Here is a 20952-nt window from a genome sequence, read left to right as displayed (position 1 = left end):
ATTAGAGTTAGAACTCCTTTTCTACTGTCTGTGTTTTGGTAATGTTTCCCCAAATCATTGGGCAGTGCATGCTGTCTGTAAGAAGATTTTAAATGTTACTCATTCCACTTGACATTCCACCACTTGTTCCACAGACGTAAGTGTCTTCTCGAGGATGTTAAATGATTGGCAGGAAGCATGGTGTAATGTAATGTAGTACTGATATACTGTAAAAACACAATTTAGGCACGCTTAAATCGTGATGAAACAAAATTTGATGAAAGCAGTGATGGATTATTTCACTCTTTGGAAACTGTTTTATACCATACAAGTTTAACACTAGAAAAGAACTGGGACCAAACATATAAACTAAGTAAAAACAGTAAAAACAGTGTGACCTACTCTCCTTTTAAAGGAACCTAGCCATATATCATCATGTTCTGTTTGAGTGCTTGGAGGACTGGGGTCAGATTGTGAATTGGTTCAACCCTCTGTGCTACATGACTTAACTGCATGAGAATATTGAAATTAAATACAGAATATATACTTGGAAATGGAAAGTGCGTCTTTGGCCCTTTTGTCAATCTCATGTTTCCGATGATTATCAGCCAGGCCGGCTGATAATCAGACACAGGACAATGCAAACAGTCAGACAGCGTGTGCCTGTCTGTACAGGGTGTGTGCGTGTTCATATATGTGTATGTGTGTGTGCTCATTTGAGCTCCTCTTGCACTTAGCAGCTCATTTTAATGGCTTATGTTAGACTGATGTAGAAAGCAGAGGGGTCAATATACTGAAATTGGCAAACTCTCACTCCGAGATCTAAAATTTACAAGCCCAGTTTTTGCCCCAGATCCCAAATGTTAACATCATAGAGAGCTTAGTGCCAACATGGAAGAGCGTTACAGCTGCAGAGCGAACCCCTTGTGCTGTGTCAGTAAGGCCTTTATAATGCTGGATATTAAATCGCTGGACCTCAGTGCCTGCTCTCCTCATCTAGTTGGAGCCCATAAAGTGAGTTACAGCTCGGCCGCATGGAATAATCTCCTCTTATTACACTTATCCCTTAACTCTGAGTTCACATTCACAGACAAGGACCAAGTAGAGCTGCTAATACTAATCTGGCAACCAGTGCTCCCACGAAGACCATTCAAGAATGATCTGCTCTCTATTGTAAAACCTTCACCAGGCTGAGTTTGGAACCTGATGTAGCAGAAATGAATGTTTGCACAGACCATCATATTGTCTAATTTGCATTATGTGCAAACAGTTCATTTATAATGTAAACCTGCGTTACTGTAGGGCTGCACAATTAATAATGGATAATTGTACCTTGAAATTTTATGGGTAATAAAAATTACGTCTTTGTTATATTTTCAAGTTGACTGAACAACCCAGTCTGGTTTCTGAAGCCCTTCCATTAGTAATAATATTAATTGCAATTATTATAGTGCTGCAACTATTAATTATTTTCAGTTGTCAGATAATCTGTAGTATATTTTTGATTGCTAATAATGACAATCATCATCATCATTTTAATATTGTCTACAAAATGTTAAAAATAACAACAAATGAGCATCAGAAGTTATCAGATCCCAGAGTGAGTCATTTATGAAGGTATATCCAGAAAACATTCGGTGTTTTTACTTGTTAAATGGCTAAAATGATTAATTGAGTATTAAAATTATAATTAATAAATGAGTGCTGAAACAAATAGAAACAATTTCTCAGTCGACAGAAAATCAGTCGTTAATAACATGACAATATTTAGCAAAATAATAGGGATTATGCTTTTTTGCCATAATCATACAGTTCGACTTCACTAGTAAGGAACACTCAGCTCCTATGAGAGTGGCGTCAGCTCTTCAGTTCATTCATATTCAAGATCGTGTTCAGGTCACTGGGGAGGAAGACGTGATGCCAATCAGCTATCTAGTGCCAGCTTCAATCTCGGTTTGCTGTGCTTTTTTATGTCGCCAGCCCTGTTTGATTTGTACCTGAGGTGGATTTCAGTCTGTCAGTGTGCAGCCAGGGGCCTCCGTCTGAAGCAGGGAGAGTGGGTGATCGATAAGGCCCAGGGAGAGGTGCTGATCTCTTGGGAGGTTTGGGTTGCAGGGAGGGTCTAGCCTGGATGTTTGGCCCAGACAGGAGGCTCGTGTAGCGCACATAGACTGACTTCTCTGGGCCTCGTGCTGTACTGGACATGGGCCAGACACTAGGGTTACACACACACAAGGAGCAAACCCCTAAAATCCCACCAGCATTCCATGTATGCTAGACAGAAATCCTGCTGGAAACAGTAAAATCGCCCGTCTGCAGCCCGTACAGTGATTTAGATTCATTCAAGCCTTTCAGACTCACATCGGACAGCCAGTTGAATCCGGCACGCCTTGCTTTCTCCACACCTCTCTCCATTTCACTGCAGTGTGTCAGGGTTTTATTCCACCTGGACTGTGGTTCAAGCACGGGGATGTTAACATTCCTGTTGGATCCGCTACTTTCTTTGCAGTCAAGCGAGGTCCAATGCTTTTTACAACCCAGAAATGTGGATTTGATTTGCCTCAACTGAACAATAGACTTGTGGAGTTGAGATGGGTCACTCAGAATGGGTTTATTGGACATTGTTGAAGTCCACATGTTGTTTTGGTATAGTTTTTTTTTTTTTTTTTCTCCATGGTTTCCAGTAGAAAAGGCTCATTTCATTTGCATTGAGGCTAGCTGTTGCTTGTGTGAACAGTAACCATCCACAGCTCCACACCCAGGGACTCTCTTCACGTCACTCTTCCCAGAAAGGAGCACTGCGCCCTGGGCTCGGTTGGAGCTCAGACCAGTCTGTCTGATGGAGGCCCTGATTGTCATGGGTCATGGGTCGGTGGGGTTGGGGGGAGTTGTGGGCTGAGGGGGTCAGCTGGCTAAAGAGACAATCTGTGGATTAGAGAGGACTCACACATCAAGTGCTCACTCAGCACATTGCCCAGCAAGTATAGTGTTCACAGCCAGGGGCACAGCTTAGAGGCCCACTGTGTTTGCACTGCTAGGCCTGACACACACTTGCACTCACACATTCACACATACGTGCGCACGCATACACATCTGTGCATATTGAAGCCAATACATATTTGCATGAAAATGCCGAAAGGCTCCGATTTTTTACTGGAAATCTGCACTTGAATTGTAAACACACAAGAAAGAGGAGCCCACTCATTCACTGAATTTTTGCTGGTTCTTGCATTTTTACGCACATGTTTGCACACAAGACTACACTCGATATCTCTCTCACTTTCTATGTTTCTGTGTCTCTCTCTCTCTCTCTTTCTCTATCTGTGTGTGTGTCTCTCTCTCAACAGCGACCCTTTAATCTCAGTGGTGTGGCATTCCCGGTGCTGCCTCAGCAGCTACTGAACAAATAGTCAGATCTCTCTCTCCCTCTCCCTCTCCCTCTCCCTCTCTCTCTCTCTCCCTCTCTCTCTGCCTCCATGATGCAGAGCACTTGCTTTTTCACCCACACTTAATAAAAACGCCGTAGGAGTCCTCCCACACAGGCTTATGACAGCCAGACCCAGAGCTCTTCATCTGCCCCGCACACGCTGTAGATCCCGTTTGCAGCCTCCTGTAAACGGGTTTGGGATTGTCACAGTCCTCTGCATGTTTATTTTGTCGCTCTGCTTCGTCCTCTCTCTGCACTACGATTGTCGTCGTCTCTCTTCAAGTGCTCTGAGTCTTTTTGGACGGTAGTTGTCCTTTCTCTCATGTAGAGGTCCTGAAAAGTTTTTTGTTTCTTTTTCCCACACAAGTGAAAGCAAGAAACTGGTATTGACGTATCTTTTTATTTAATTTTTTTTCTTGGACAGCCATACTGTCCTTCTCCCATCTACACTCTCTCTCTCACACACACAGACACACACACACACAAATATATATACGCATACACACATTGAGCCCCAAAGCCACATAAGTACAGTCTTGAGAGGCCAAAGTCATCACAAAGGGCTGACAGTAGTGGAAAATGAAATGTAGTATGACAAGCTCGCCCCTCTCCCTTGTTAACCCATTCACAGCCTGGCAACCAGACCGCACTGCCCCGCACCACCCAGCACAGCATGACATACACTGCAAAATATATCCATCCCAATGGTCTTTTAATCTTTTTTTTTTTTTTTTCCCCAAGGAAAGTACAAATCTGGTAGTGGGTTAAGACAGTTTACTTTCTTGATTCAAGAATTCTTGATTGAAGTTTTCTTGATACTACCATTACCTTTGTCAACAAATGTGAAGGAGGCTGTTTTCACCCGTCTGTCTTTCTGCCTGAATTTTACAATATGTAATGATATTTTACAATACAAGTTTCATGTCACTTTTTTGTATCATGATTTTGTAAGATTGTAAGAAGATTTCTTAGACATGATGGTAATGCTGTGTGCTGCTGGGAAAGTTTGACATCTGATACTTCAGCTGCTAAATACCATCTAAATACCACTGCATATATATGGTCTTTTGTCACAAAATTAAAGGACAAAGAGCAAACAATCACACATTGTTATGGAGGCTGCAGCTTTGCAAGTTTGAGAGCATTTATGGAGACATTTTTTTTCACTCTTTAAGAAAAAGAAGAACAATCAGATTTAAAGCTGAGTGATTTGTTAAAATAGACATTTGTTGCAGTGCAGGGAGTTCTCTGTCCCACGTCCCCGCATCTGTGTACCTCATTCACTTCCCTGCATGCTCACTCTCTCCCTCTTTTTCTCACACACTATAATGCTCTCTCCCTCTCTCTCTCTCTCTCTCTCTCACACACACACACACACACACACACACACACACACACGTGCCACCACCACCAAATACACCCCAACCCACCCCAACCCCACCTAGTGCCAACCCACATGCCCATCCAGAAGCCATCCACTCATCCCTGGCCAAGTCAATGTTATCTTTGAACTTACTTCAGAGAGACTGCTGGCCAGCTACAGATGATGACACTCTGCATGTGTGTGTTTGTGTGTTTTTATGTCTGTGTGTGTGTGTGTGTGTGTGCGTACAGCTTCATAGCAGCACTATCCTTTCATTTTATTCCCCTCCTTTGATCTCCCGAGTCCTGTTTTTAACCCTCAGCAGTAGAATGATGATACATTATAGGGCACGTAATTATGTTGTTTTCACGTGGCGGAAATAAAGGACGATACACCCCCAGCAGGCAGTGGCTTAGCTGTGTGTGTGTGTGTGTGTGTGTGCATGAACGTGTTTGTGTGCACATACTTGACATCATTTGCTTGGCTAAAGTAGTGTACATGATGGACATGCAGTGCTAAGCTCTATAATGAAGCCTCCAGGCAGGTTGGGGGAGTGTCAACATGTGACAGCATGAAAAGCAGACCACTGCACGCTTGCTTACACACACACACACACACACACACACACACACACACACACTCCTGCTGTGTTACATTATAAGAAAGTGATTGAGCACTGCACTGTGATAAGACCCAAGTTTTAATGAAAGTCTGAGATGAGCAGGTGAGAAAAGAGCCCTGCCGCTGACCAAATGCTGCCAGTGTCATAGCAGTGTGTGTGTGTGTGTGTGTGTGTCTGTGTGTGTGAGAGAGAGTGAGTGAGCCAGGAGGATGAACTAGTGATGATGGGGGTCATCCTTCAAGATTTTTAGCAGGGTTTTGAAGATTTGACACAAACTTGAAACTCTTAAACATAGGGGTGTGCGCAGTACTTTATGTTTATGTTTACTGCTGTGTCCAAACGAGTGCTTTTAGCATTTTTAAGAGCAAGATTTTATCCCTTTTAAGACTTGGTGTGTGTGTGTGTGTGTGTGTGTGTGTGTGTGTTATTCCTCCATGCTTATATCTTTTTCCCCGGCTGGGCTCAACATGTGTTGCTGTGGTTGCTAGCTACCCACTTCAGGCCTGGTCTGATCTATGATGGGCAAATTAGTAGGTAGAGATCAGCCGATGGAGAGGGAAACAGGCAAGGAAGATGAGCCTATTGGCATCTTTATGTCAAGCCACCGTAACCCAGAGCCATCGCAACCGCAGAGAATTTGGCAAATGTGCTCTTTGAGGATTGGAGCATCTTGAGAACTTCCATATGTGTGGTATCAGAGGGAAAAAGGGAGATAGAAAAAGAGGGAGAAGAAGGAAGAAGCCTGGAAAATGGCAAGGGTTATGAACATTAAAGAGCATTTATGGCTCAGTCAGTGCATAAAGCATTCCTTCCTCGACACTGGTGGACAAAACACTAAAGATAAAGATGTCCACATTCAGTCTCTGCAAGCCTGAAAACACATTTCTGCAAGGAATATTGGCTTTCACCTCTGACGCAGATTCACACACTGTCAAATGATTGATATGCAACTTTCTAAGTGACAGCTGGCAATTTGAGTTATCAGCACTATGTGCACTGAATTTTATTTTATACTGAAAAGCATACAACTATTCAAGCCCACAGCTGTTAGCATTGTGGTCACGCGCTCTCCCTGCAAGTTTCACTTTGAAACGACCCACACCATGTCTCGACCCAATTTCAATGTGATAAACAAGCAAGAAAGAAGATGGAAGTGACACAATCTCGTGTGTTATATCAAAATTAGACATCTGTTTTCCCAAGGAAATAGCATTGATAAGTTGAGTATTTTTTACACATTCATACGGTACAGTTGCATTTTAGGTATCTGATCTTTAACACATTCCAATTTATGGTTATTTAACCTCAATGTTGGATACTCTGTGGGCCCAAAATCGTCGCTCTTGGAAAACTCTTTCTTTCCAGACCAGGTGTAAATAGTGTTTCCTATTTTATTTCACATATAAAATTTTTTTCAGTCTGCAAGGGAAGTATCCAAGCCTCAAGGCAGTTGAAAGTTTTGAAAGGTGTCCAGTTGTTAAATTGTATACTTGGTGTAGTATAGATGTATAGAAAGAAAGATAATTTATTGCAAACTGTAGACAGCTGATGCAAGCTCTTGAGCCTTCACTTCACACCGATTCTTTTTTTTTTTTTTTTTTTTTTTTTGCCTCCTGCCAAACTATTATTTGAACAGCTGTACATCTCATTTTGCATCACATCAGTATTACATTAAGTATGCCAAACAAAGCTATAGACTGTGAATGGTGAACAAGCAGTACACACTCAGTCTTCCTGTTTATGTGATCCAGCAGACATGCACGCATCACATTTAGTCAGCACTTTCCCAGGTTGACAAGTGACAAAGAATGGATACTGTTGCCTGACAGCATGGCGGGGCACCAGTTTTGTCCTTTTGCAGCATTGTGCAACAAAGCTTAGTGTTGCTGAATGCAGCCTGGAGAAGACGGTTCAGGCTGAAGAGGTGTTGACGTGCTGAGGCGCAGCTGTCTTTCCGTAATGACACTTTTACAGCTTGACACCAGCAGCGGAAGGAGAGGATGCAAGGTGAGAGAAAGACAGAGTACGGACAAAAGGGTTGACTCATTCTCTCCATACACCCATCTTATCCCTTGCATTGTCACAAAGTTTATTTCCCTTCACCAGCTTCCCGCTTATCACTTTTTATAGTAGACACACACAAACTCACACAGACAGACACATCTCAGACCCTCCAGGTAGACTCCAGGGAGGTCCATGCCTAATTAACTGGCAGCCTTTTGACATCGCTCAAGGAGTGTGGCCACCCGCTCTTCAGGGCTGGGCTACCATTGTATGTGTTGGCCCCGCTGCACTCCCCCTCAACTCTTTACACTCGTCATTTAACAACAGCAACATCTTTAATGCAAAGCGGAGGTTGAATGCCACCTGGTTAGATCTGAGGCAAACATGCCGTTGAGACGTTATGTCCTACTAATGGGCAAGTTGCGGCTTGGTTCCTCGGCTGGTTGGTCGGTTGGTTAGAGCAGCCTTGTGGCGGCTGACTGCTGTAGGTGGGTGAGGGTTAGGCGTGGTTGTGGGATCATCTGTGTTTTTCCTCACAGGACCACCTGTCTTGCTCCCGACCTTACCCGTTTAGACAGTTTGTGAACGTTCACCCAGGCACAGACTGCCCTTTGGTGGTCTGTGTTTTCTTTTGCTTTGCTGGAGGTACTTCCAGACACACACCAGCTTCTGGCGGTGGCAGGTGAAAAGCAATACGAGCACAGAAATAACAGTTTGGCTGTCCGTGTGCCTCACTTTTGGCTTGCCAAGGATCTTGGTAATTTAACACAGCTTAAGCACTGCCTCCAGCCTACATGGTAGATCACCTAGTCTGTAACAGGGAAGGCGCATTAGATCAACTGGTGTAACACTGAGTAGGCACTATAGATGCACCAGCTTGTTTGTGGATTGACAAAGCGAGGCTTAAATGAATTTTGTGGCGAGATGAACCTTTCTACATGTGAAACATAACGTTTCATGAACCTGATACCACAATCAATAAAATTTCATCAAACTGAAGCCACAAACAAACTCGGCGATCTGTGAATCCTATCCGGTAACAGATTAGGTGATCTTTTGTCCCTAATCCTCTACTCAACAGGCCAAAGTGATCTGCAGTCCCTGCAAAACAATTCGCCATGATTTGCTATCTATGTGATGGATCAATACCTTGTCACGCCGTTGCTTTTGAAAGCCCTGGGCTGCCATGGCTGGCTGCCACTGCATGTTGTGTGTGAGAGTGTATACCTGCAGCCAGAGATAACCACCTAGTGTGTGGGGAGGGTTCTGGCTCTTTACTTATCACAGAGCTGCTTTCTCTTGGTAGTGGCACAGAGGTTGTTGAGCAGTCATGATCTTATGTGCATTGAGTTCTCCTCGTTGGTTTGGTGAGACATTCCTATTTGACTTCTTAGGCTGTACTGTGGTTTTTTAGATGCATGATCATGTGATACAAATGAGGACTTTGAGGAGTCTTTCCTTACTATCGATATGATACATACTTGTACATTGTGTAAGCGCTTTTTTGCAAATCACCTGCAGTGGCTAGTTACATTCACACATTAATATTTGACAACTTGAAAAATGAGAGCATGTTGAAAAACAACAAAAAAGGTTGTTGAATTTTTTTTAATTGTCTTTCAATTTCACTGCCATTTTTTGAACTTATAAGTGTGTTTTATTCTCCCAAGGTCCCATTCTTTTGTGACCCCGGTGTTGCTTGTGCATGCATGCACATATGTATGTAAGCATGCATGCATGTGCCATTCAGTATATTATAGTTCCCTGCTAAGCCTTGGAAACAGTTCTTTGGCTCTCGTCACAGCCAGTGGCCTCTGCTTTTTAAAGCATGTTTGACAAATGCAAGGCCTCTGATGTGGCTTCATGTGACATGACTGCTGCTCAAGCTTAGACTATGTTCTAATTTAGCCCTGTGCAAACCCACAGCCTGAAATGTGAGCGTGCACACATGCGTACATACACACACACACACACACACACACACACACACACACACAAACACAGCTGAGTAAAATACATATATAGAAAGGTACAGTGACTAATCCAGCATTACCCGGCATCTCACATATCCAATATTGTAGCAGGAGCCACTGACAGTGTATCGTAGAGCAGAGTTTTCAAACTTTGGACCCCCATGTTGACTTCTTCCAAGGCACGGACCCCCGTTAAAGTGATTTTGCTCCATGCTCCAACCTTACATGAACAGCTGTTTTGGTTTGTTACAGTTTAAATGGTTTATGGTTTCATAGTTGAACACTGACAGATTCAGAGTGGTGAGATTAAAACATGATGTCAAAACAATTACTCACATACGAGATGTTTTTGTATCATACCAGTTCCTAGTGAATTAAACTGTAGGGAAATTAAACTACTTCCCATTTTGCTGAGGACCCCTAGGGGTCCCTGGACCTCACTTTGAAAGCCACTGTTGTAGAGGATCTGGAATCTGTCTGTTGGGTCTTTGTCTTTCAGGGATTATCAGGCTTTAGTTAGTCTGTGGTCGACCTGTCTGTCTCTCTGGAAGGCAGAGGGTGAAAGCCTCGCATCAGGGGTCGGACACTGAAGACCAAAAGAACGACAGAGGAAGAAAATGGGAAAGGAGAGGATAACTTAGATGACGCCATCTCCATTTCCCTCCCATTAGCAGAGAATTCTGGAAACGAGGGGGGTGGAGAGAGTAAAAAAGTGGAGAAGAAGAGAAAGGAGGGGAGGCAGCTGAAGGGGAAGTGTGAACAGGGGATGGTGGAAAGAGAAGAATGAGGAGAGAGAGTGAAAGAGGGAAATGAAAAGAAAGAGGCCATTAATTTAGTGCTGTGGGAGGGATCTGAAGGTTACTGAGCTTTCTTTGCCAGGCCCTCCTGGGTTGACTGATGCCTTTGTGAGGAGGCCAGGAACCACAGACACACAACACGCATACACACACACACACACACACACACACACACCCTCACGCACGCCCACATGCACGCATACACAGACGTTCCAAGAAACTCTGGGTTAGTTGCTGCTGGCCAGTTTCAGTGAAACACACACACACACACACACATACACAGATGGTCATTAATGGGCTTCAAAGTGAGAGCAAAATGAGAGGCCTTTATTTATTGCCTGTACTGGACATGATTTGCTGTGATGCGTATGAAGATGCAGTGATTCCATGTGATTCCTCCAGACTGAGCAGGTTGTGGCGAACAGCCCCAGCACACTGACGGACGGGACTGCATCTGCATTTGTGATTCCTGTGTGCTACATGGGACGCTGTGTTTGTCTGTGTACAGATGCATGTGAGCAGAGCACACAGTGTAACAGAGAAGGGTCTAGTTAAAAAGACGCTTGCCCTACTTATCACAAAGGGTCCCAGTTGGAAACATCAAAACACATGCACGTATACACACGCACACACACACACACACACACACACACACACACATTTACGTCATCACTTGCATGTCGTTGTTTACTTGGAGGAGCTAAAACCTCCTGAGGAGGTAATACGGCTTCACACTCAGGTTCATAACTCTTTCTCTCTCCCTGTATCTATCTATCTGTCTGTCTGTCTGTATGTCTATCTGTCTGTCTATCTATCTGTCTCTCCATCTATCTATCTAGATATATAACTCTCTAACTCCCTCTCTCTCATCTTCCTTCTCTCTCTATCTCTACACACAAACACACTTGTGCACAGTGCTCTGACAAAAGACCCTAATTTAATGAAAGCCAGTTATGTTAAGGTCAGACATATTTATTACACTCTGTGGATGGCATGAAACAATGCTTCAGCTCCAGATGAAACCATATTAATTAACACACGCACATACACAGTGGAATTCAGTATGGCCAAAGGCCATGTGTTTTGTGAAGTCTCATTTTACATGGTGATATAGTGGATGGCTGTATGGAGTGTATTAGACTGTAGTTTACAGAACACAGCTTATTGGACCAGTGACAGGGAAGCTGCATGGCAGAAGGCAGCTATGAAACATGTCTTGGTGCAGATATATTTTGCTGCTTCATACAAAGGAACGCCGCCTTTCTTCCTGATTGGAATACTCTGCACTGCACAGAGCTGAGTATAACAGTATTTTCAAACTAGTGTTTGCTTTAATGTATGAGGAGTGAAATTGATGGTGTTTACTGTTTCAGTGCAGTTCAGTTAATCACTTGAAAGTATACTAAACTGGTTTATCAAAAACCTGTGGTTTTCTGAATCTTCTGGTCCATGTTGTTCTATGTGGCAAACCACACCTCTACAAGGTATTCCAGGCAGGTTAAAACAAATAAATGTTTGAATCTTTAGTAGATTTGTAAATGCACTTTGTGGCCCAGTGTGGCCCAGGTCTGACTCCTCAAAGGTGTAAAAATCAAATTTTGATCAAAAAAGATACGATGAGTCACAAGTATCAGTGAATATAAAAACTAAAATAACTTTACTGTAACTACTGATTGCAAATACTGGCTGTGCCCTGGGGGTGCTGCTCACTCTCACACATATCAGTATTGAATTCAGTATTCAACTAGAGAGCCCTGGCCAAAGAGCTCACAGAAACACAACCCCATCATCTCTCATCCAGCTCCAGGTCTCCTGTCTGACTGCTCCACGGCCTCCCCGTTCTCTTTTAACTTTCACATGTGCTAAATGCCATTCAGGGTTCAGATGCAGGTTGGGGTTTTTCACCTCAGCTATGGTCAATTATGCATGTAATGTTCTTACGCAAAAGAAGTGATGAGTAAATGAAAGGGAAATGAGCTAGTCATGTTTGCTATTGAATTGTGTTGGGAAGTGTTTCATCTGTCTTTTTTTACTTATTTATTCCAATTAGTGGTAATTTTAGGGCCAAATGTTGTTGTCATTTTATTTATTTATTTATTATTGGTTTGTTTGTTTGTTTGTCTCCATCTTTGGTGCTAAGCTCTCATAGCTGTGCTGTTTCATCACAGATTTTTTCCACTTTTTCCACGGGTTTTCTGTTGATAAAGTTTGAATTTCTGTAGATGGTGCTCTTTTCTTTGCCTGTTCAACTTTGGCAGCTATCACTACCTATCTCTGCCCATTTATCATTTATAGATAGCAGGAAAATGGAAATTTTTGTGCACCAAATGTAACAAATGATTGACTAACCCTCTGTTCCTCCTCTCTGTGTATGCAGATGTGCAGGGCAATGCTGAATGCTCGTGTGGAAGGAATCACTTCACGTGTGCAGTCAGTGCGTTTGGGGAGTGCACCTGCATCCCGGCCCAGTGGCAGTGTGATGGAGACAATGACTGTGGGGACCACAGCGACGAGGATGGATGCAGTGAGTTGACATGTCCAAATCAAAATCTTAACCACATTCAATGCAGTAAGAAGCAGCTGGCTATGGTAGAATCTGATGTAGTGGCTTCCTCTAGGAACATATTCAAAGCAAATTTTTGAAATATTGCTATTCAAAAGTTTGATTTTGTTGGCAAAATACGCTTTGAATGTCTGAGACAGAAAAGTCCATGCTGAAGCCTCCCTACTGTGTTGTATTGTTATTCATAAGTCGATGTGGTCTGTAGCTCTATCAAATCCTAATATACAAGGCCTAATATACACAATACCACACAAAGCCATTTAGTGGGTTTCTTGTGTTTACTTGACCCACATATCACTTGTATGTTGAAATTTGCTTAAGCTAGAGGCCATTTGAACATTTAGAATAGTGCTTTGGGTGACTGGTGTACATGGATATGATCTTTCCATTTTGGAATTTTCTTTTCCTGAGACCTTCAAAGTGAATTTCAGAAACAAATTTGAACTTTTGACTTTTCACATCTGTCTTTTATGTACAGATTCCAGGAGGAAACCAATGTATTGCAGCCCATTAAACAATATACTTAATGACTCAAATTCTCTGCTCAAACATTTGTGGAAACTGACTGTCATTCTAAAAAACTCATATTAATACTTGTTTAAATGATTCTTCTTGTAAACATAGCAGACACAGTGAGTGGCATTCCTAAACAAAGTTTACTACAAAGCCATTTCTATCATCTTCCAAAACTCTCTACATGGCACTGTTTTCACATTGCTCATTCTAACCACATTTTGAGTATGTTGTGTGTTTACACTGTAGACGTACTAAATGCCCTAAACTCGAGAATCTCAATATACATACTTAATTGGGTCAGTATTTTGAGTGTGCAGTATTTTGAGAGTGCAGTTATTGCACACTGCTTTCCCACAGTGCAGTGCTTTGTGGAAAGGAGGTGGGGGAGCTTCTCAGGAGACAACAGTAAATTAGACACTTAAGCAAAACCAAAAATAAACCAAAATATCAGCTGAGAGGTGTTTTTTTGTATTCATTTGTTGGCCGTTTTTCAAGTTTGAAGTTAGAAGGCTTCAGAAGGTCACATAGTGCTAACATTTTGGCTTATTTCTTGTCAGTATAATATGATCAGTTTCTATCACACTAACTGCCAAAACGGTTTACTATGGAGATGAGTACACAGCAAGTATTATTATTAATGTGTAGCTTCTCTGGGGACAAAACTACTGATATTGTGCTCCTAAAGCTGGCCATTATCTGAACCTGACAGACAATCATTGGCTGACAGCAGTGAGCTAATCACTCAATCATTTAACTCACCACTTCCATCTGCATCTATCTCCCCCAGATGGTTAGAAAAGCATACTTGTGTCCAGTTGGTGGCTGGCTCAAAACCCCAGACCCACTTGGAAACTGTGTGTGGGGAAAGTGATTTACTATTGTCTTAGTGCCTTTGAGCAAGACACTGAACCCCAAACTATTCCAGTGGAGCTGCTCAGCTTCCAACGACAGAAGAGTGTCCAAAAGTCTGCAAATGTGTGAATCTGCTGTAAAAGTGAGAGCATGCTCAGGCAACACTCCCTGACAAGAGGCCAAAATAAGAAATTAAATAACTAAAGAGATATGTATATAATGGGGCCCACATGGATCCCATCATCACCTGGTGAATCAGTGAGCAGGTCAGCAGTCCAGGGTGAGCTTCGCTTCTGATGTAGAACCAGACCCAGCCGCTGTGCTTGGTGTATGCCCAGTGCAATAATGCTTGAGTGACTTTTGGCAACAGGCAGCGTTCGGCTTTGGAGAAGCCTTGGCAACGGAACCAGACAGGAGTGTTTTCTAGCAGAGCATGTCAGTTTGTCAAGTGGAAGAGATCTTCACCACTTCCCTTTTACACTTTTCTGTATTGATGCGAAATGTCATTGTTTGGGTGGGGGGGTGGGGCGGTCTTTTTTTTTTTCTGCCTTTTTTCTTTGTTTCTTGCTTGCTGCTTGAGAGCCTGATGTTGCCCTTTTGTTTGACACATCCTAATCCCATTGGAGGTGTGTGTGTGTGAGTGTATGTTTTTGTGTGTGTACGTGGCTGTGTGTTTGTGATATTCTCTCTCCATCTGTCTTCCTCTGTCACATTAGGCTAGTTAGGGGTTTGGAGAGGGGATGCTAAGCGTTATTGATTTCTGGCCAGTTGAATGTTCAGTGAGTCTGATCTCCACATATTGATCTGCGGTACATCACTCATTTAAGCAGACACATGGAAGCAGCTGACAGATACCAGAGTGTTCAGTCAGACTTTCCCAATCCATTAATACTGTCTGATCGATACTGTGCTAAATCGCTCGGCTGCTCAGCCTCTTGGACTTGGTCCAGCCAATCTCTTAATCACAGACCTCATATCAGGGAGATTCATGTTGCTTTAGTGGCCTGATATTGAACTGTACTACTAGCAGTATCCATTCAGTGATTAGTAGCAGACAAACATGCTGCTGTTTCCTGCTGCGCTAATATGTGTCCTCAGCTGATTCAACAATATGATCTTCTCTGTGGCTCCAAAGGTCGAAAGGTTTAGTTCCTCTGTGCTTTTGAAGAGATACTAATACTGACATATATATATATATATATATATATATATATATATATATATATATATATATATTTATTTGTTTATTTCCTCATATTTTTCTATCAATGCCATTACCTTTACTTCCTGGAAACATCTTCTTCTTCTTCTTCTTTTTCTTTTTTTTTATTGTGTACCGCACACCATAACAGTAGTTGACAAAAAATTTCAGCCAATACTATGATCACAGACTTTTGAACAACCTCCATCTGCCATTAACAACATGTTACGGTTGTGAAAACCCTGTAAAACTCTGTCTGCTTGCTAAAACACTGTGGTTGCCTGCTGGTGACTGGAATTTATTCAGTTTGAAGAATCTGGAATTTGCCAACCTCAAGATGATGTACAAAGCAAAAATGAAGGAAGCAAGCTGTCATCAAAATGCCATTTCCTTGTCACTTTAAATATGTCATGTTTATGTTGTGTAGATTTTCAGTCCTGTGTGTTTCAGCGGGGTGAGTATGACAGCTAACCCTGGCAGAGTGAGGGCTTCACTTCCCGTGGAGAAGTGGGAAATTTGTATGCTGTTACTGCACTGCAAGGTTCTTTGGATATGAAAAATCTCCACCAAATGTCAGGTTTTACTATTTCCTGACTAACTGACAGATTGATGCTCTCTTTTTTGCTCTTAATGAAGGAACCATCTTCATTTCACATCTGCTTGCCTTTTGAAGTTAGCGTTTTCATGTGTGTGTAGGTGGAGCTCTTAAAGTTGTTCAACAGTGTGGATCATAATGTTAGCAGTGTGCATGTAGCTGAGGGGAGTGCAGGCCATGTGATCCAGTTTCTATTATGCTGATTGAATTAACCAAGTCAGATCATAAAAACCACGGAGCGAAATTTTATGGTTTTTAATGACATTCTTAAAACACGGCAAAGAATTTATGGGGGTGGTGTTTCAATGTCTAGGAAGATAGAGCAGTTTCCACAATTCAGCAGAAAAGGCAGACATGCGACTGTGGGAGTGTAGCAGAATGGACGTACACACACACACACACACACACACACACAGAGAGAGAGAGAGAAAGAGAGAGAGAGAAACAGAAGAATCCTTTATTTCAGCAGAAAAGTGAAGATCGTGGCATTTGAACCCAGGCAGATAAACAAGCACACATATATATGTGTGTGTGCGCGCACACACCCCATACACACACACCCACGCCCACACACAACCACACAGAGACACTGTTGAGGTTCACTTTCGTATGCTGATATCCCATTGAGGAGCCAGGCCCAATTTAGATCAATTTACCAATTTCCAGAGAAAGCACAATCCAAGTCAATACACAAGAGAATTGTCAATATCAGCTTGTGTGTGTGTGTGTGTGTGTGTGTGTGTGTGTGTGTGTGTGTGTGTGGGAGCAAAGCAAAAGTAGTCAACTTTTGTCTGTCCTTATAACCTCTGATGTAATAAGGATCTGGAATTTGTGTGGAAATTGTCTAGTGCAGGTGGGGCTGTTTGGTGTGTGTGCAGGTGTGCATGCAGGCATGTGTGTGTGTTTGTACTTTGTGCAGTCGTGAAACTTTATCTGGGTGAAAACAAGCGCAGAGACCTAAGATAGGGGCGAGGGGAGGGGCAGACAGCAGAGATGAAGAGAGGAGCATGTATGAACGTCTTTGTGTACAGATATTTCTGTGTGTGTGTGTGTGTGTGTGTGTGTGTGTGTGTGTGTGTGTGTGTGTGTGTGTGTGGAGCGTCAGTAGAGGAACATTATCCTGCTCAGAGGAGGGGGCGTGATGAGGGGAGGCAGACGAAGGAGAGCAGGAAAAGAGGAAATGGACTTAACAGCCATCACTCCTCTCCTGAACCCCACATGTGGCATCAGTCTCTTTATAGAGGAGCACACTGGGGGGTAGATGGGAGATGACCTATATCTGCCTGATCAAAGAGCATTTGAGAATTGTGTTTTTTTCATCTGGAAATGAGTGCATATGCATTTGCATGCACGTGGGTAGAGTAAGGACAATTGAGTTTTTATTTAGTAGAGTGCTGCTGCGAATGCAGTTTGTTCTGAAAAATGAAAAACAGATCCCTCGACCCCATTTACACCTCATATTAAAATGCGATCTGTATCTAGATATCTTATATGGATAAGGAAGCATGTTAATGCAAGCTGTAAATGCATAGTCATTATAAGCATTGTCACGGGAATGAGATGGAATCTCATTCAGGTTGTTGCTGGCCATATTTATTTTTGTTTCCACCACTGCACCTACTCGTCTGCTTCGCACATAATAAATGGCATTCAATGTCAATGCAGATGAGGACAATATTTATAAATACTAGTTGTAAATGCAAGAGCATGATTTGATCATTCATTATCCAGGTAACATATTCAGATACAGATACAGAGCATTTAATACCGGGTGTAGTGCAGTGTGAAATGCTTTTTTGTCTCACCGGCTGGCTGACAGAATAAAGCAGTAAATACCACGAGTGCTACTCTTAAACGTCTTGAACTTTTCTAAACTTGAGAAAATGCTTTCCTCTGCTTAATAAAAACGCCAGACACAGCGTCTCTTACAAAGTGGCTACAATCCATCCGACTTTGCTACCACTGCTAACTTTAAAGTTAATTTGCATCAACTTTAATAATATATAACATTTTTCAAACAAATTAATGTCCATTTTTTCTACTCTGGCCACCTACAGAAACTCAGACTTCATCAATAGAAAATCAACGGAGAAAGACTTCACAGTACCACCCACACTGTTTGATTTACAAGTGATCTTTGTGGTGCAAAGACTCCACTGCAGTGAGCACTTCGCACCAAAGATGGCAAAAATATATATATGAAAAAATAGATTATCTTGCATTAACACTTTAAAGGAAAAAAATCTGCTGATAGTTCGAAAAACAGTAGTGTGAACACACTCTGTGATAAACTGAAGCTGATACTGTAGTCCTGACAGCCTTTATTTACATCAGAGCTTACAAAGACACGCAAAAATGGACTATTTTTGCTTTGCTCGTTTGCACCGGAAGTGGCGCGCAAATACTGTGCTTGGAGTCTTTATACCTCACTAGTCCAAGAGCAGGAAGAGCACAGCACAGGGTTACACATCTCAAGGACAGGCCACTAATTAGCCCTGATGAAATTTAATGAAGGCATAAATCAAAGATGCTTCATCAAATTCATAACATCCCCCTTTTCATCAATACAGCTGTCCACGCTCAGCAGCGTACACAGCAGAGATATGGAGCGGTGGATGGCACATGGGCGGAATAACAGCTTTTACTGTCTTTGATCGCGGGCCAAATACAGAGTTGTATGGGGCTCTGAAATGAAGCACAGCTATATTAGTAGCGTGTGTGTTTATTTTCTTAGCGGCCTCAGCTTGAAACCCATTAAATCTCATAAGGAGAAGCAAGGTTATGCATTTCCTTTCTGCATCTGGTTCCTATGGAAATCCCAATATCTTTTCATCATACTGGACTGATTTTGAAGGCTGTGTAGAGAAGGTGCAAACCTGAGTCAAAAAATGAATGCAAGGTAAGCAAAAGAATAGAGAGAAAGAAAAAAGTAATGAAAAAGATGCCGTGCTACATCCTGGTCAGTTCTCTCAGCCAAATCGACTCTGCGCCTCACTAAAACCCTTTTTAACAAAGCTCCCTGTGCTCAAACCGCTAGAGACACGGTACTGCGGACAAAAGTGCTTGATGTATAACAGGGGAACGCAAGTAGTGACAGGATTGGGTTTGTACTTTTTCGTGAGGGTGGCACTAAAGATCATGAGGTCACCAAAGCTGACAGGTTTCACCCCTTGGGTTAGCATCAACGTGATTTCATGGCAGGCAGCCCAATAAATAAAGATACATCAAATTTAACATTTTGGCCCACAGGTGGTGGTGTAGAGGGAAGTGTATTTGGATCTTCAGTATCAATCCTTCAGGGAGTATGAATGCACTCATCATGACAGTCCATGGATTAGGTTTATTGGTATTTTGTATGCAAATTTGACAATTTAGCCCGGGGGTCAGCAACCTGCAGCTCTTCAGACCCTCTGCAGGAAAGTTCATGAGGTCGCTAAAACGAAGAAGGTTCATTCTCTGAGGAGCCTGATTGTTATTACCAAATGTCACAGCAGTCTTCCCATTTTATTGTGAGATATCAAGTTTGACATTTGGCTTCAGGATGGTATGAGAGGAAAGGTTATAATGACGTCAAAATTGAGAGGGTTATAGACACACACACACACACACACACACACACATACACACACACACACGTATACATTTATATCAGTATCACAATTGGTCACAATTGGAATCTGCTTTTGTTTTTGTAATCCAAGTTTAAATAATTAGTTAAACCACAATAGTGATGATTGCTGACTCCAAGGGGAAAAAAAAGGAAAAAGAAAAAAAAACTGTAAAAGTGCATGTTTTCTGAACCTTGGAGGTATACAAAGGGAAAAATGTTCGTCTGTTAACAAGCAAAAAGTTACATTGTTTGCTGTGCACCACTGCTTGCTGGCAAACAAGTAGTCAGCCTACTGATCATGGCTTGGCAGAGAAGTTCAAATTTGTACTCTTTTGAGAAGATTAAAAAAAAAAGAAAAAACGATAACAGCACTGTTAGAAAAAAGACACTAACTGGCAGAAATTGGCAGACTCCTCTAATGGAAATTTTACAATTACAGCTAAACTGAAAGTGTCTAAGGACGCAGTACATCACACCCTGGGGAGATTCCTACAAAACATTTCATTTTTATCCAAAGCAAGACTAAGCAGACCTAAAGTGACCTATTCGAAGACCACTATATCAAGCTAACATTTTTATTAATCCAAGGTACAAATACAGCCAACTGAATAAAGAACACCATGCTCCAGCAGATAAAAATATAGTCCAAAGACAATTGGCAAACGGCAGACTTAATGGGATAGTGGCAGTTTCCAAACCACTTCTTTGAGGACAAAACTAGTCAAAATGATTAGAATTGGCCAAACAAAACCAAAATTTCCATGTTGAAGACTGGAAGAATGTCTTGATTACAGATAAAAGTTTGAACCTCATGCTGGCAATGTTATAGTTTAGCTGCAAAGAGAGAAGTTTATGTGAAGGGGCGGCTGCATGAGAGGTTAAAGCATAAAGCAAATATGTTGTTGTAAATAGTAAGGCATGGGCAGGTTTCACCTGTTCTGGAGTTGGTGACTTCCACAAGACTACACAGAGCTAAGAGAGGGAGCATTCTGTCCTGCAGAGGCATGCCATCCCTTCTGGCATAAAGTTGTGTGGGAGAAGACTCATTTTCCCGCAGGACAATGAGCCTAAACAAGTAGCGACGCTTTGCCAGGTCTGTCTGGAATCTGTCTGATAAAGGTGACATATCTTGAGCAAGACTTTCTAAAAAAACTCCCTAGAAAGAGTACAAGCTATGATTAAAGGAATATTTCACCCATAACACATGATATTTGTATCGAGTACTCACTGTGCGCTGCCTTGGATCCCTGACAAGAAAAATTGTACATGGAAGCCTTCATGGTAAACCTTCATTTCAAAAAAATTCTCTGATCCATGCTCATTACTTCCCAAACACACATATTTTCGCTAAAATGTTGTACACAGACCGGAAAATCCCCTCATGTGTAGCCATGTGCTGTGAGTGGGAGGTATTGAGCATATGACAGGATACGGCAGAACTAAATTATAG

The 20952-nt window shown here is 42.2% G+C and overlaps 1 protein-coding gene across 1 annotated transcript in view; it reads left to right on the top strand.

Annotated features, from left to right (window-relative positions):
* Positions 1–20952, top strand: part of lrp4 (low density lipoprotein receptor-related protein 4) — a 124265-nt gene that overhangs the window by 33827 nt on the left and 69486 nt on the right. The window contains exon 2 of the mRNA XM_030079774.1: positions 12543–12689. Coding sequence (XP_029935634.1) covers positions 12543–12689 — 147 coding nt within the window. The remainder of the gene's footprint in view (positions 1–12542; positions 12690–20952) is intronic.

The sequence above is a fragment of the Myripristis murdjan genome, chromosome 3 (assembly GCF_902150065.1).
Source record: "Myripristis murdjan chromosome 3, fMyrMur1.1, whole genome shotgun sequence".
Taxonomy (NCBI): domain Eukaryota; kingdom Metazoa; phylum Chordata; class Actinopteri; order Holocentriformes; family Holocentridae; genus Myripristis; species Myripristis murdjan.
The sequence above is the reverse complement of the archived record's forward strand: the minus strand, read 5'-3'. Positions and strand labels throughout refer to the sequence as shown.